We start from the raw sequence: 15,642 nt of genomic DNA on the forward strand, positions 1-15,642 counted from the left end.
TAAATTCTCGTTAACGAGAATTACGGATTTATTTGAAACACATGTCATGACACTGCGAAACGCGCGGAAACAAGGGTGGGTTTTTCCGTTGTTATCTCCCGACTCCGATGACCGATTGAGCCTAAACTTTCACAGGTTTGTTATTTTATTTAGAAGTTGTGGTACACAAAGTGTGGGCCTTGGACAACACTGTTTACCGAAAGGGTCCAATGGCTTTAAGCCATCCACTCACCAAAACTGTTGGTTAACAAAACACTTTACAACCCTGTGAGGATAAATCAGAACTGCCCTTGCTCTAACCAGTAGCTGACATCTCTAATTAAAGATGCTATGTCAGATTTTTGGCCGATTTGACCCAAAAATGTTGATTTAAAATTAAATAAATATTTTGATGGGGGACACGAAAAGTTACAAGCTTTCATTTGAGCCATTGCTCAAAAAAGTTTGCCAATTATTAGTAGCAGTGAAATAAAGTGCTCAAAATTAGTTTTTGTCGGGATCCCGGCAATATATCACATGCCCAATTCTTATGTGTTTTAAAAGAAACATTTTAAATTTTTGTCATGGTTCCTGACCATTAAAAGTAAAAGTAACTTTTTTTCGTTAAAGCGGGTAATAATCTTTGGAATACCATTCACTCAAAAAAAAATCAAATTTTTAATGTTTGGGGCCAAAAATCTGACATAGCATCTTTAATTAATAACTTGCAATAAGTTAATGGCCTGACGTTTCGACCCTAGCAGAGTCTTGCTGAAGGCTGAAAGACTCTGCTAGGGTCGAAATGTCAGGCCATTTTACTATTCTTTACACTAATAACCTCGGTCCTTTTGGTTGGTGATTTGTTTGCAACAGCTAATTCTATTTTACTTATTTATTTTGCACCTTTTTTCTTCAATTTTTTGTGAGTCTATCCTCATATCAACGCAAACAGATGGGACATAATATGTTATTTCGTTTTTATGTTCAGCTATGTGTTCAACCCAATGCCTTTGTTTACAAATCCCTGTGGTCATGCTATGCATAACTGTGACAATAACAAATAATTGAATAGAAATTCACAATTTTTACAAGAGACGAAATATGTTTCCAAGATTTGTTTAAAAAAATGTATACATACAGACCCTCAGAAGATAAAATATATTCAATAAGATATAAAAACATGTTTTTGGTTATGCAAACATCGTGTTTATATCTTTTGAATTTTGGCAACAGAGGCCCTAGTATTCTCCCTGCAGACGAACAGTTCATTAGTTCTAAAAACACAACTGTGAACCGATTTGTTTTAAAAATACTCAAAGGTGTGAATTATTGTTGAATAAAATATTTTGTTTAAAGGGGAGGGGGCGCTGCCGGTGACCTTCCATTGGCACATAAGCATTCATACAATTGTGCCCAGGTAATACAGGACACTTAATACATTTCAAGCAATGTTTTATTCTCCAAAACTTTCCATAAACCATTAGAATTTAAAACGTGATAATTTAAATAATCTTTGGAATAACAATAAATATATATAATATACACTAAAATCTGGCCATCTGTCCTGTCTTGTCCCACGGAAATCCTAATGACATTAATTTGAAAATTGAATTGACAAATCAAAGGGGAAATTACCAAACGGGCAGCGGCCCGTCCAGATAAGATTATCTATCATTTCTGTCATTTATGTGCTGTTCCAATGTCCAATGTGTCAGTCAACTTTGTTTGGAAATGCTGTCCGGCCGCGTATGATTATGAAACATGATACCCTGTTTTATTCAAAAGAAGTTGCATGCTTGGAAGCCAGGCACGAAAAGCGGCACTTGGGCACTACATTGTTCTTTAGTGTATAATTATGGTTTACTTAGTCTGTCAAAATTAACAAAACAACATTTGGGGTGGTTGAGAACAAAAATAAGGAAAACAGATCGAAATGTTTGGACGATAATATTGAGTGTCCCTCCCCCAACGTCAACACGCGACTGTTTTGTGGACAAGGCACATAAAACACAGAGTAGAGAGACACACAAGTAGTTTTGTGACACAAGGACGGACTGATAGCGCCACCAATCCAATGACGTTCAAGGATCACCCAGCAGTACGACGTCTAGTCATGTTGCGGTGCAGCAGTGTGTGTACGATGGTGTACGTGTGTACGGACATCGGCGGAATGATGTGAGATATGTACGGCCATTGATGGGGTGTTCTTTGGGGAATATTTGAAGTTTTACCGGACTCGAATAATTTGCTCTTTATTCCATTATGCCAAGTGAAGACAGGTAAATACCATAATTAACTAAGACCTTTATGAAACCCCTTCCCTTTTATTTTATTTATTAGGTAGGACTCATTTACTCTGTCCTTCAACTAACTTTCTTCTTGGTTGGACTTGGACTGGAGACTTGCTAAGTGTTTATCTTGTAAAATGTGAAGTAGATTTTCCTTCCCCATACGTTACACCATAAAACAGTGTCATGTCATTGAGAAGATAAAATGTTGTTAGACAGGGTGGGATGGATGGAGGATGGTTTGTTTATCAAACTATTTTCTATTTATTGTTCATTTACTGGATAAAGTTTTCTCTATTGCAAGTTATTATTATAACCAGTTTTCACGCTATTAGTATTATCATATATGCCTTTTTCTTTGAATTGGAAAAAAAAAAATGATGCCATATCAACCGATGCCCTAATTATCTTCATTTGTTAATATGAAGTATGCAAACATATTAAAACTTGATGGACATTGAAATGTTCACACTACACACCGATCTTCGATGACTTCAACTGGCCACATTTGTTTTGAGTTTTTCCTGTTTTCATGGCAAACAAGAAAGTATGGTTTCCCGGTGAAGCCATACATGGAAGAAACATCTGCAGTGACTACAAGTGTTCTTTGAGACTCTGTGTATGACTCTATAGCCAGCAGATGTCTTCGTTTTATTCAAAATATTTTTAATGACATTTTAAAAATTACCATGGTAATTTGCAAAGAATAACAAAAATAAATAATTTAATAAAAAGTGTGAATAATTATTGGCTTTCAAATCTGATTTTTATTTAGTTTTTTTCCTTAAAATTTATACCTTAAAATTTATATTAAAGGGTATAAATAAACAGTGATAATTGAATCAACAAGCTGATGTTTAAACTTTAATATTAATATTTATAATAATATTGATATGAGGGTTAAAAAAAAAAAATCTCCAAAAATATTAGAAAATAATATAAGGCACATGGCTTCTTTAAGCCTCTGTGAAAAAATTCAGAATGCTCAGCAAAATATTCAGTCACATGATTTGATCATCATGAATTGTGAATTGAAATAGTGTTTGATGAAACTTTTTGGGTGGGCAAATATTTTTATATGGCCTCAACATTATGACATATTTTTGTACCTTGCAGAAATGCCTAAAATACCAAACTTTTTGCATTACAAGTGCAAATAATCAGTGGAGCCTTACGTTAGAAACTTCTAAGTTTTGGTCAAGGGAGAGGAGACTCTTTGCATGGCAAATAAAACTACCTACAATTTTTATCTAAGGACTGTTTACATCACGCACAGAGAGGTAAAAGATTTGCCACGATTTTAGGGAGACCTCGAAAACAGGACCTCCTACGATAAATGTATTCTGAACATATGGTCTCCTGGTGTCATGTGTTTTGAGAAATTCAATAGTCCTTGCTTTAATGTGGGTACATCAATCTAGTGCATGTGTTGTTAGCCTCAAACCTAAGCTCTGCCGTACTCGTTCTTTGGAAAATTTCTGGAGAGGATGGAGGTAAGATTAAGAGAATCGCAACTAAGCCAAAGTACTAAGTATACATGTAGTTTATTTCCTTCATACACGTTCATGTATGTAGCTTACTGTACCCTGTGACCACGGTTTATGAAATGAAGAAAACTTGATGTATCAAGCTTTTGCCATTCCCGCCTGGACGATTTTTCTCAATTGTCGAAAGGCATTGTGGGAAGGAAAAGGGTTATGAAGCCCCCTTTTCCTTACCAGAATGCCTTGCTGCACTTCAGCTCGATGAAGTTTCATTCTCCTTCAGTCACTAGATAGACTGCGTGTTTTTTTAGTGCTTGTTTTTGGGGGGATTTGTTGTCCTGTGATTCTAATCTCAGGATTCTAATCAAGAAGCCAGGTGTCTTTGCATAAAAGTTCAATAAAATTAACTAGACATTAGGTGTTTGTGAACAAACACAAAGCTGTTCCGTGTTGTGTAGTTCTTGAGATATGGGGGTCACAAAGTTTATTTTAAATGCCTGAGGAGTCTATAAGAGTAACAAGTTTAAAAATCGGTTGTGTAGTTCTTAAGATATGGTCTCACTTCCGGTTGACCAGGAATATAGGTCAAATTGGGGACACGGTTGTTCTAATTTTATTTTTGATGCCTAAGGAGTCTAAAACTGAAAAAGATTGAAAATCGGTTGTGTAGTTCTTAAGATATGGTCCAACTTCCGGTTGACCCGGAAGTAAAGGTCAACATGGCGTCACGGCTAGCCAATGCGAATGTCCATTGTCAAAGGAGTTAATAACCAAAACAAAATTGAAAATCGGTTATGTAGTTCTTGAAATAAGGTCCCACTTCCGGTTGACCCGGAAGGAAAGGTCAACGTGGGGGTCATGGTTTTCAAAGTTAATATTTAATGCCTAAGGTGTCTATAACTGAAAAAGTTTGAAAATCGGTTGTGTAGTTATTGAGAAATGATCTCACTTCCGGTTGACCCGGAAATAAAGGTCAACATAAGGTCACAGTTTTCTAAGTTAATGTTTAATGTCTAAGTAGTCTATTACTGAAAAAAGTTTGAAAATCGGTTGTGTAGTTCTTGACAAATGGTCCTACTTCCGGTTGACCCGGAAGAAGAGGTCAAAATGGGGTCACGGATTTTCCCCAACAAATTTTAATGCCTAAGGAGTCTATAACTGAAGAAAAAAATTAAATCGGTTGTGTAACTCTTGAAATATGGTCTCACTTCCGGTTGACCCGGAAGTAGAGGTCATATCGGGGTCACGGTTACCCAATGCAAATCTATCATGCCTAAGGAGTCTATTACTGAAAACAACTTTGAATTCGGCCGTTCACTTCTTGAGATATAGTGCTGCAAAGAAAAACTCATTAAAGCTTCTAATTACCATAAATTATCACGTGATGACGTCACAGTTTTAAAATTGTGTTTTTCATACTAACAAATTTCATAAGGTACACGATGGTGTGTAACTTACCCCAATCCAATGCCTTTTAAAAAAAACCTATTAGAACGTACATCATTTTAACGAAAACCCTGAACCATCGTAGGATTCCAATGTATGCCTATTAGTTGTGTACAAATCCAATGGAATATGTCCAGAACACGGTTAGGAAAAAAAAATACATCGATGCCAACATCAGGACAGCGTGGTAGACTTCCCTCAAGTAAGTCCTCAATGAAAACAGGTCCACACTGTATTGCAACCACCTATAGAGACAGTGTACAGCCACATGAAAGCGCCTGCACGCAGTTTAGTGACTACATCCAGAAGTACTACGTTGTACCGATGACGGCAACATTTTAATTTATTTGTTAATGATAGACGTCCCTTGATTGGTTTTAATGAACGGAAACCATTATTTTTAGAATCAGTGTATTTTTTGACACAAAATATCAAATTCAGGAAACAAACAGATAAATAATTTTGAAGTTATTAAGTTTTTGACCATTTAAATGTTGACATTTGAAGAGCCATTGTGTTTGTGCACAGACACAAAACGTGCAATACATGACGTCATGGTGACGTCGTCCGGATTTTAAGGCCATGGAATAGTTATACAGTACCCACAAAGTACAAAATTGAAAAAAAAATTGTGATCGGACGTATAGTTTGTGAGATATGGCAATCTAAAGATTGGCTAATTAAATATTCATGTCGTTATAACTTAGTTAATTAATTATTTAATTTATGCAAATTACATTTAACTACAACTTCAAGACCTAAGCTTTAATATGATATATGGTCTGACTCTTTTATACTAAGCCAAGTATGATTTTTGGCTTTAACAAAATGCCCTGGTTAAACCTATGGGCTTTTGACGGATACAAATAATAATAATAATAATAATAATAATAATAATAATAATAATAATAATAATAATAATAATAATAATAATAATAATAATAATAATAATAATAATAATAACAAATAAAAATCTTGACGATTTCAATAGCTGTTCCGACCACTACGTCGGAACAGCTAATAAAGTGAGATTTTTAAAAGTCTTATTGTAAGAGATGGATGATGTATGTTGTGGAAATGTGTTCCAGTCTTTAATGAACACTTCGGCAGTGATACAAATATTTTGAGAGCGCCCCCACACAGTGAAAAATATGGGGAATTTGTACATTTTTGTACCTGCCTGGTATACATGTAGGTCATTGAAAGTTGGTTGTTTTTGTTTGGTTTCATGCATGGAGGAAGGAATTCCTCCACGGTGTATTTTCAATTTTGTATAGTTTCAAACTTTGAGTTTATCTTCCTCATGGAACACATTTTCTTGTAATTCAATAATGAATACTCAAAGATTGTCCATCCAGAACTGAATACTTACAGATAATTAAAACATAATTATCTCCTTCAAAAAGTTATAGAACTGTACAATTGAAATTATTTATGCATTTTTTGCTTCAAACAAAATACCATTTAAACTCATTTAAACTGATTTACGTGTGTGTCACATCAAACAGTTTAATCGATTGATTATATTTGTTTATTTGCTTGTGGCACTGGTGTGAACAAAATGCTATCTTGAACTTTGTTTGAATAGCAGAGATCCAACATTATGACATCCACACTAGCCAAGTATTGACAATATCATAATAATTAACTTGATTACACTAGTTACCACTAACACTCAGTGTGAACAAAATGCTATCATGAACTTTGTTTGAACAGCACCTGTAGATCCAAACAGATGACATCCACACTAGCCAAGTATTGACAATATCATAATTTACTTGATTACTGTTACACACTACCACTAACACTCAGTGCAATAATGAATCTGGAGCTTGATGCAGACCTGATACCTGCATACACAGGTCTTGATTTCCATGGAAACCACAGTGGGGTCTTAATTACATGTACCATGGTCATGGTCTTGGGCCTTGGAGCCCATTTGAAATGTTTCCCGTAATTTCAAACGGAGGCTTCCATTTGCTGGGCTAGGGCCTTCTTTCAAAAACGAAGCATACAGACCTGTTTAAAACCGCTTATACCACCATGCAATAATGAAGTTTCAGGATCACCATGACTGTGAAATAAATTTCATTCTGAAAGTAATACCGTTTGTCCGTTAGGCCCGTAGGTTGAAATTAATTATCAAAAACAAACTAATCAAGGTGCTCTATTTACCATACAATTTTAAACAAAAAGTTATTGCTGTAACTGTTTTAGTTGAAAGAGTATATTTCAAAATGTAAAGTTGTGGCTGACAAAACTGGAAACTGATAGTTGTGTTGAAATGGTGAGCTTGATTGATTGACAATTTTAAAGACAAAGAACAAGATTGGTTATTATTGTTAAATACAAATTAATGGTTAGTTTGCACCCAAAAGCACCTTGATTTTAAAGTTAACTCAAGTACGTCTACCATTATCGAAAAAAGGTAGTCCATCTGCAATACTGCATCTGCAATTACCATGGAGCGCACAATTCATGACAAAACATAAATCATTTTCAATGTTTGCACTAAAACGTGACAGCTGAATTTGGATGAAGTTTATATTACTGACGTCTATGGAAAACTACAGGATAGGGCTTAATTTACTCATGTTGCAAAAAACAATGATTGACTGTCCCTTTAGTTTGAAATACAATTTAATAAACAAAATTGAAGCTAATGATATCATCAGCTTTGCTTATAAATACAATGAACTGTTGGCATTAGCAAGGTTGAGTAGGCACTGGTTATTATAACGACACTCTTCAAAGGCACTGTAGTTTTATGTTGCATGCAGGCTCCTGCGTGTACTGTGTGACAGTATTGACATCATACTGGCAGTGATGCGTGTCAAGAACCTATAAAGGAGTTTATTAATTAATCTCAACCACACTCAAATTATGCTGAAGTCCATAATGTCCATCGAATAGGCCTATAAGAACTTATTCTACACGTACATGTAGATCTATGTTTTTACCTGCAACAATATTCAACAGAGAACGAAGAACCTTTTGGATTGAGGACACTCAGTCAGACGCCACAATCCCGTCAGCTTTGTCTTGAAATGAGCAGGGCAATACACACACTTACAATTAGGACTTAGGTCAAGCTTGTCACTCTAAAATAATTGATTGCGGCTAGTCATACATGTATTATTGTAGAAAATACAGCAACTTGACAAAATGAGGAATGCTACTATGTATTCAGTTCCCTTTTGAGATAAAGTGGCCCACTGGTTACTTCATACACCCTTGTGCAATGGCCTTCAATTGTGGATTCCCCTTTGTTCAACTGCTGTTCTGACAAACGTGGACCTAATAATTTTCCTTCTTGACAATCGTGGACCTGATGCCCCTTTCTGCTTGTACATGTACATGTAGTCCTCTGTTGAATGTCAAGGTACATGCACACACAATTCAATGTATTAATATGCTCTGCTTCTTGAACACTTGATTATAATACATACATTACAGACATAATGAAGTAATATATTATTATGATCATCTTGACTTGTGACCCCTCATCTTGGCTTGTCTAGCTTGGGTCAACAGCCTGGTAGCATCGTGCTCAATACTTCTCATGTATGATACGTGTGTACTGACACTGACTGTATTATGATGGAGATTTGAAAGCCTTGCCAACACAATGAAGGATGCTACATAGTTCTATGCTGTTATAGAGCCTCATGGAACCATGATAAGCAGTTTGCATCTACTGTAGATCATTGCTCTATATCGCATGCTCTTGCTTCTTACACTTTGTAAGTACAAATACGTAATGTTATTTATTTAGTGATGCCCATATTATACATTGTACATTATCAATGCAGGTAATCTCATTGTAGTGTAGTGTAGGTGGCCATTGTCACGATTGTGTACATTTTTAACAAAACGTTGTTTACATCTTATTATTGTGTTGAAGCACATAATTTTTTGTTTTGGTAAACGAGCATGTAGTGTGCTTAACTATATAATTATAAAATATGTTTGTCATGAGTGTGTTTTTTTGTGCAAAGAATATTATTTCCTGTAATTACATTATAAGTACATAGTAAGCGTGTTAAAATTCTTGTATCCAGATTATTATTGAAACCTGGATGGCTGGATGGCTTTCAGATGGTAAGGAGCAAAGGATATTCCAGTTTTAAGTTGTTTAGAATGAGTAGGGTAGACGGCCTTGGCTTTCTATCTAAACCGGACCTTCATTTGAGGCAAATGTAAAAACAACTAGAAAAAGGAGGGAAAGGAATAAAGGGAAGTTTGCAGTAAAACAGCGGGAAAATTATAGCCAATCAAAGTTTCAATTTCATAGGTGGCTATGAACCAATTGGAGTGAAGTGGTAAGGACAGAGGATGGTCGGTATGAAAGGATGGATTACTGGACCATAAAAGTGGTAAAAGTTAAGTTGTATACATTGTCACCAGTTAACTGCCTGAAAACTCTTAACATGGCACTTCAAGCATGCAAGTATTTAAGTCTTAATCAATTTGCCAAATACATTGTAATTTATGCAAGCTTTCCAGAGACATTTTTAGAACCTTCACTTCCTTCCTTGTTCTCTGCTCAGGGGGACTATTTGCATCGGTTCTGCTTGCGGTTCTGCGTGCGATCCAATTGAACCAGCTCTCCCAAAAATCTCTGGAGATTTTCTAAATCTCTTGGCTTAAACCTCAAAGTGGTACTGAGCGGCAATGTGGTCGGATGTAGCTGAACATGTGCAATACAGTTCAGTATCGATTACAACCACCATGGAGGAAGTTGATTAAAAAACCCTGCATGTTCATGCAGTGTGCGGGATTAAAATAAATATCAGTTTCTAGTATGGCCAACATACTCGAGTACATCATAATACACAGGCCTAAAACAGTGCAAAACAACATGACTCCCTTAATGCACTGCATACCTCAGGAAAAATGTATACACCCACCCAATCTTCAGTTAAAGCAGTTTATAACAACACCATAGTTTCAATTTGATTAAAACTATTGATGGTACACAAGGTATGCAATTAAAATCTAGCAAGGTTTTTGGTTTTTGCCAAACTATTCTTTTAATAGATGGAAGTTTGCATCGGGTTAAAGAATGTTTTGGTTTTAACCATATATTGCCTACACCGATGTGTGGAACTAAGCTCTGTATACTCAGTACTTTCCCAAGCCCTGTTAAAACAATCATGGGCATATTACTTGCCTGGGATTCGAACCCTAGACCTTTGCAATTCTAGAGCAGTGTCTTACCAACTAGACCACCAAGATTGCCCAAACAGTTTGGGCAATCGCGGTAGTCTAGTTGGAAACTACAATGTATTTATGTTTTTAAAAAACATACCCTGCCCCCATGAAGACTCCACAATTATAATTCAAAGACAAATGAAAATGAGCAGTCTTCAAGCTTGGCACTATTTAACTACCAAATCATATGATTTGAATGTGATGTGGACGAAGTTCATTATACAATTGTTGCACGCTGTGACGGGATCCATGGCGTTTTGTACACCGAGGGGGGAAATGGCACCCGAGGCCAAGCTAAGGGTGCCATTTGCCACCGAGGGTGTATAAAACCCATGGACCCCAGTCACAGCATGCATCAATTGTTTTGTTATACCTTGGTAACATTGTTATTCCTCTTCTCAAAGTTCTGTTGTCATCTTCAAACATTATCAAGACAGAGCAATGCATAGTTTAATCATGGTTGAATAAGCAGACGAACGGTTCATTATTCAAATAAGAAACAATTCTTCACCTGTTCCCTCGAACCCGTGTGTGTTTTGTACAGCGCTGGAAATGGACCAACGATGGGAACGATCAAGGTGATGTACACCGGTGTACATCACTTTTCATGTTACCCGGCGTGCTGTGCATTACGCGTAGCGCGCATATTTAGCCATGATACATGCGTATTTGTTGCACAGCACTTGATTGGTTCTCGACCAATCAAACCTCACAATTTGTACAGCGGTGTATAACAATTTGTTATGTCAGCCATATTACATGTAGAATTTAACGAATGTACGCCATAAGGACACCATGCAAATGTCATGAACTTCAATGTGACTATTGGACCACCACACAATATCAAGCTGGATTGATTGGGCTAGATATTATGAGCCTTTATGATCTAATGAAATCATTCTTCTTTATTGTGTATTGCACGAGGGAAACATGACAAGATGGTTGTTGTAATGTTACACACAGGTCTACATGTATGGTGTCTGATCTCATAAAACGGAGGGCTAGTGGATACTTTTAATAAATATATTTTTTTCTAGGGATCTCACTTGGTCCAAACATACCCAATTTATTTTAAATCAAAGGTTATACGTGGATTCATCAAAATTACCAAACTAAAAACCCAAATCGATGTTCTTTTAAAACTCCTTTACAAGTTCATTTTGTACAGTGTTATGTACAGTATGCCTGATCTGGATTACTGTACTCATGTTTGGCTATTAGACAAGACAAATCACACATTCCTGCAAAGAAGATTCAGTCTTTCCTGCTTTACAGAGGCCCTTACTGAGTTGCTGAGTCCCTTACATTGTACACAATTATTTTCAACTTAACTACCCCTTATATAACCGTTGTTTCGACACCCCTATATTCTGACACCCCTTCGTTCCGACACCCCTTTGTTCCGACACCCCTATGTTCCGACACCCCTTTATTCCGACACCCCTATGTTCCGACACCTTTATATTCCAACGACCCAAACACCCCTATGTTCCGACACCAATATGTTCCGACAACCTGCACCAATATTTTGTGTTAGTCATTTTTTAAAGAAAAACGGTGCGACTTAAAGAAGCTACACCTGACCGGAATTTAGTCGATAAACGTACCGGTAACCTATCTTTATGTAGTCCCCCAGAGACACGCATCTAACAAAAGCAAAGTACCGAGTATTTTATTGCCAGCTAACTTGGGGAGCCATACTCATGTTTATAACCACCAAAAAATGAAATGCATGCGTGATTTGATTATCTTAATTTGATTCCATCAATTTTTAAAACAGTACAAATTCATCTTATGAATGTGCAAACCTATTCTCGGCCGAAATTCGCCGGGAAACCTGGCTGTAATACAAGTTGTGTTTTTGTTATTGATCAACAGAGTAATAATGTGCGAAAATAACTTGTCGGAACATAGGGGTGTCGGAACATAGGGGTGTCGGAGCATAGGGGTGTCGGAACATAGGGGTGTCAGAACATATGGGTGTCGGAATATAGGTGTGTAACCCTACCATACATGTACATCCTGTTAGTATCCTGCCTAATTGCTAATTTAAATTTTGTTCTCTGTACACAGATGGCACAACCTTGTTCTCCATCCTTCCATCTATGCATAGAATGAGGAATAACCAACAATTGGATAGATATTTAACTTGGATGTAGTTTCCATAAGATTGTGTGGAAAAGCAGACTCTGCTGAGTAGACACAAGTAAACATATGGAAGAGACGAGCAAATAGAACGTTGTGTTCTACAAACACACAGCAGGGCATCCTTCCGATCCTGCCATCATTAACATAGTCAGTGTCAAGGTGGAGACTTGTTTTCTAACTATAAGAAGCAGCCGACGTTGCCCTCTAGTCCATCATGGATTCCTGCTCTCTGGCACGTCTTCTCCTGGATTTGTTTTTCCTCTTGGCTGTTTTGGGTATTTGCTGTGGGCAATATGACACCTGGAGGAGGGACATGATGCGTCGCCATGGTGACGATGATGGTGATGAATCAGAACCAGATGAAAACTTTTTTTACATCGATGCGTTCATGCCTGGAGTAATAATCGATAAGGTACTACACAATTTCATCATTTTATATTTTGGGGCTTTATTCAAAAATAAATTGTAATTTAAAACCATGAACTTGACTTTAAAAACCCTTTTTTTGACATCTCAACTATTTATTTTAGAAACAAATATTTGGGAATTCTTGTCGGTGGAAAGGAAACATAAGAATTCATATTTAAAAATTTTTAACTGGAAACTCTGACTAGAACTGTTAATCAGTTGGTTAATGTGATGATTCATTTATGACGACTAGAAAACAATATAATGTATTGTTCTTGTACATTAACCATTAACTTTATGAAGGGGATCGCTTTTATACTAAAATCCAATGGAAATTATGTATTCTTGAAAGTATAAGCGTAACTGTAAATGGCGGTTTCCTTTCCACTGTTTGAAAATATTGCACGCTAATATTCTTGTTGAGCTTGTAAATGTGTCAGAGTTTTTCTTCAAGTCTAACCTCAACTTTCTGTTTTTGTTTGCGCTACATGGTACATTACAGTGTGTTCATTGATTTCATGAATGTCAAGGGTGACAGCTGAAGCGGATTAGAGCTTGATTTACAATAACATCTAGTAAAAATACACTTTAAAAAATTCATATGTTCATGTATTAATAGCATACATTTAAAGACAAAGTTGTATTGTTGACAATTTTTTAAATAAAGTGTTGAAAGAAAACAGTTCTTGAATTAAAACAAGGGCCAATGTATAATATTTAAAACTAGAAATACACTTTCCATAGTCATTGCAGGCTGTACAATATTTATGAGTTAATTATAAATCAATAAATTTTGTGTGCCTTCTTGTTCCATTTTCTATAGTCTGATCAGTATGTGTGTACATCAGTATTGGTCCCAAGACAAGATTCATATATCGGTGAGTATGTGTTGTAGTTGATGTGACTGATGGTCAATTAACTAAGAACACAGTTGATAAAAAACTAATCACTTTAAAATCAAACTTGTGGATTGACCAGTTTTTATTTTGTATTTGTCTATTTTGTGTTATGTCTGTATGTGGTTGATAACATCACAAACTAGACGATCATTAGGAATGGGACAATGATGGGATAATGATAAATGATTTGTTAAAAAAAACTGTCCTTGAAATTAAATAGGTCGTTGAAAAGAACTCTATTTATTGAGCATCACTTTCACATTTCAAATATTGCAAATTGGAAATCAAATACAGTTGGAATAGTAAGAGTACACAAGTTTATTTGGTTTGCGGTAACCAAATATATTGATACCTCACCATGCAATGCCTCAAATCCTATATAATACACAAGTTTAGTTGTTGAGATATTAAAACCATACCTCACATCTTTAAGGGAGTTTTGGGTTATCTACATGTAAGAAAGTCTGCTCCTCTAAGATAAGTGTTTTAATAGTACTTGATCTTGTTTGATTTGACAGTTGGTTTTGAGCCTCATGCGAGTATGAATACAGCCCACCATATGCTACTGTATGGATGCTCAGATATCCAGGCACAACCTGGACAGTTCTAGTAAGTAAAAACCATAGAGCTAAATATATTGACTAGAGCGCTAACACCCCAATATACACGCACTAAGGTTTTGAAGCCGTGTGGGCGCATCCATGTATGTACAAACCAATACAAAAGCTTGACATTTTGTACGGCAAATGTACGGCTATTTGCATGATAGTGCGTTTATTCTTTTTTATGTGTCATCGAACCAAAAAATGCAGCAAATTTGAACGCACGATCTGCCGATCAGCATCACAAACTGCGAGCGTCATGTGCGTCATGTTTAAAAGGCGCATATATTTTTTTTAGTACGTTAATCAAGTCGAACTTACGGTTTTCGTAGTGCGGACATGCGCATATGGGCATTCGCGTACGAAAGCGCACATTCCGAATTTAAAAAAATCGCGGCAATGTGTGTTCTCTTAAAATTAAAATTTTTCCGTAGTCACGCTCATGTCTGCGCTCAGGGTGGCTTCAAAACGCAGAGCAAGTTAGCGCACTAGTCAATATATATAGCTCTATGGTAAAAACACCCACACAAACATTCTTGTGCTCCATTTCAAGTCTCTTTGTGCAATATGACCCTATGTTGACCTTCAAAAAAGTATACATTCAGGTTTTGGGGTGGGGAACTTTGGAACATAATCTACAGGGCCAAGGTTGCCTACATGTATATTTGGATTTTCAATGGATTTGTTTTTGACTGGTTTGTTTAGCTTGAAAGTAACTAATATTGACAGTTATTTAAAACATTAGTCCATGTTTTTGCATTTTGTTTTGAACTATTGCCAAAGTCTGCCTTTTTAATCAACGGTTTGGATTACTTCTGCAAGAAACTAAAGATTGCGAAAAACTGTTTTGATATGAGTGTTTAGATCAACTTCAAAGGTGTTTTTGTAAATGTTCTAAGATTTAAGAATATTTCCTATCTACAAATCTTTTCTTGTTTCAACAGGATTGGTTTTGCAAACATCTGAATAAGTGGGTTTCCATTTTCCTACTTAAAAATAAATTTATTTAAAATTTTCCCTTGTGGTTTACTACTTTATATTTGAATATAAAAAGTTACATCCCCTTTAGTGAGGAGATCCCTCTGCTGCTGCTTCCCAGGTTGTATTGTAAACTTGGGTGTGATCCCTGGCGGCTACACAGCAGTAAATGGTTGTTTTGCTTCTGAGTGGCACC

General features: G+C 36.2%; 1 protein-coding gene across 2 annotated transcripts in view; it reads left to right on the forward strand.

Annotated features, from left to right (window-relative positions):
* Nucleotides 1–2,058: 2,058 nt before the first annotated feature.
* LOC139941513 (peptidyl-glycine alpha-amidating monooxygenase B-like) overlaps nt 2,059–15,642 on the forward strand; it is a 53,896-nt gene continuing 40,312 nt past the window's right edge. Inside the window, exons 1-4 of one of the 2 annotated variants that reach the window (XM_071938047.1) lie at nt 2,059–2,258; nt 12,485–12,971; nt 13,791–13,845; nt 14,385–14,475. In XM_071938047.1, the coding sequence (XP_071794148.1) occupies nt 12,774–12,971; nt 13,791–13,845; nt 14,385–14,475 (344 nt within the window). In that variant the 5' untranslated portion in view covers nt 2,059–2,258; nt 12,485–12,773. Of the gene's footprint in view, nt 2,259–8,792; nt 8,941–12,484; nt 12,972–13,790; nt 13,846–14,384; nt 14,476–15,642 lie in introns of those variants that run through there. The other variant, XM_071938048.1, reaches the window with a different exon arrangement.

This window comes from Asterias amurensis, chromosome 9, assembly GCF_032118995.1.
Source record: "Asterias amurensis chromosome 9, ASM3211899v1".
NCBI lineage: Eukaryota > Metazoa > Echinodermata > Asteroidea > Forcipulatida > Asteriidae > Asterias > Asterias amurensis.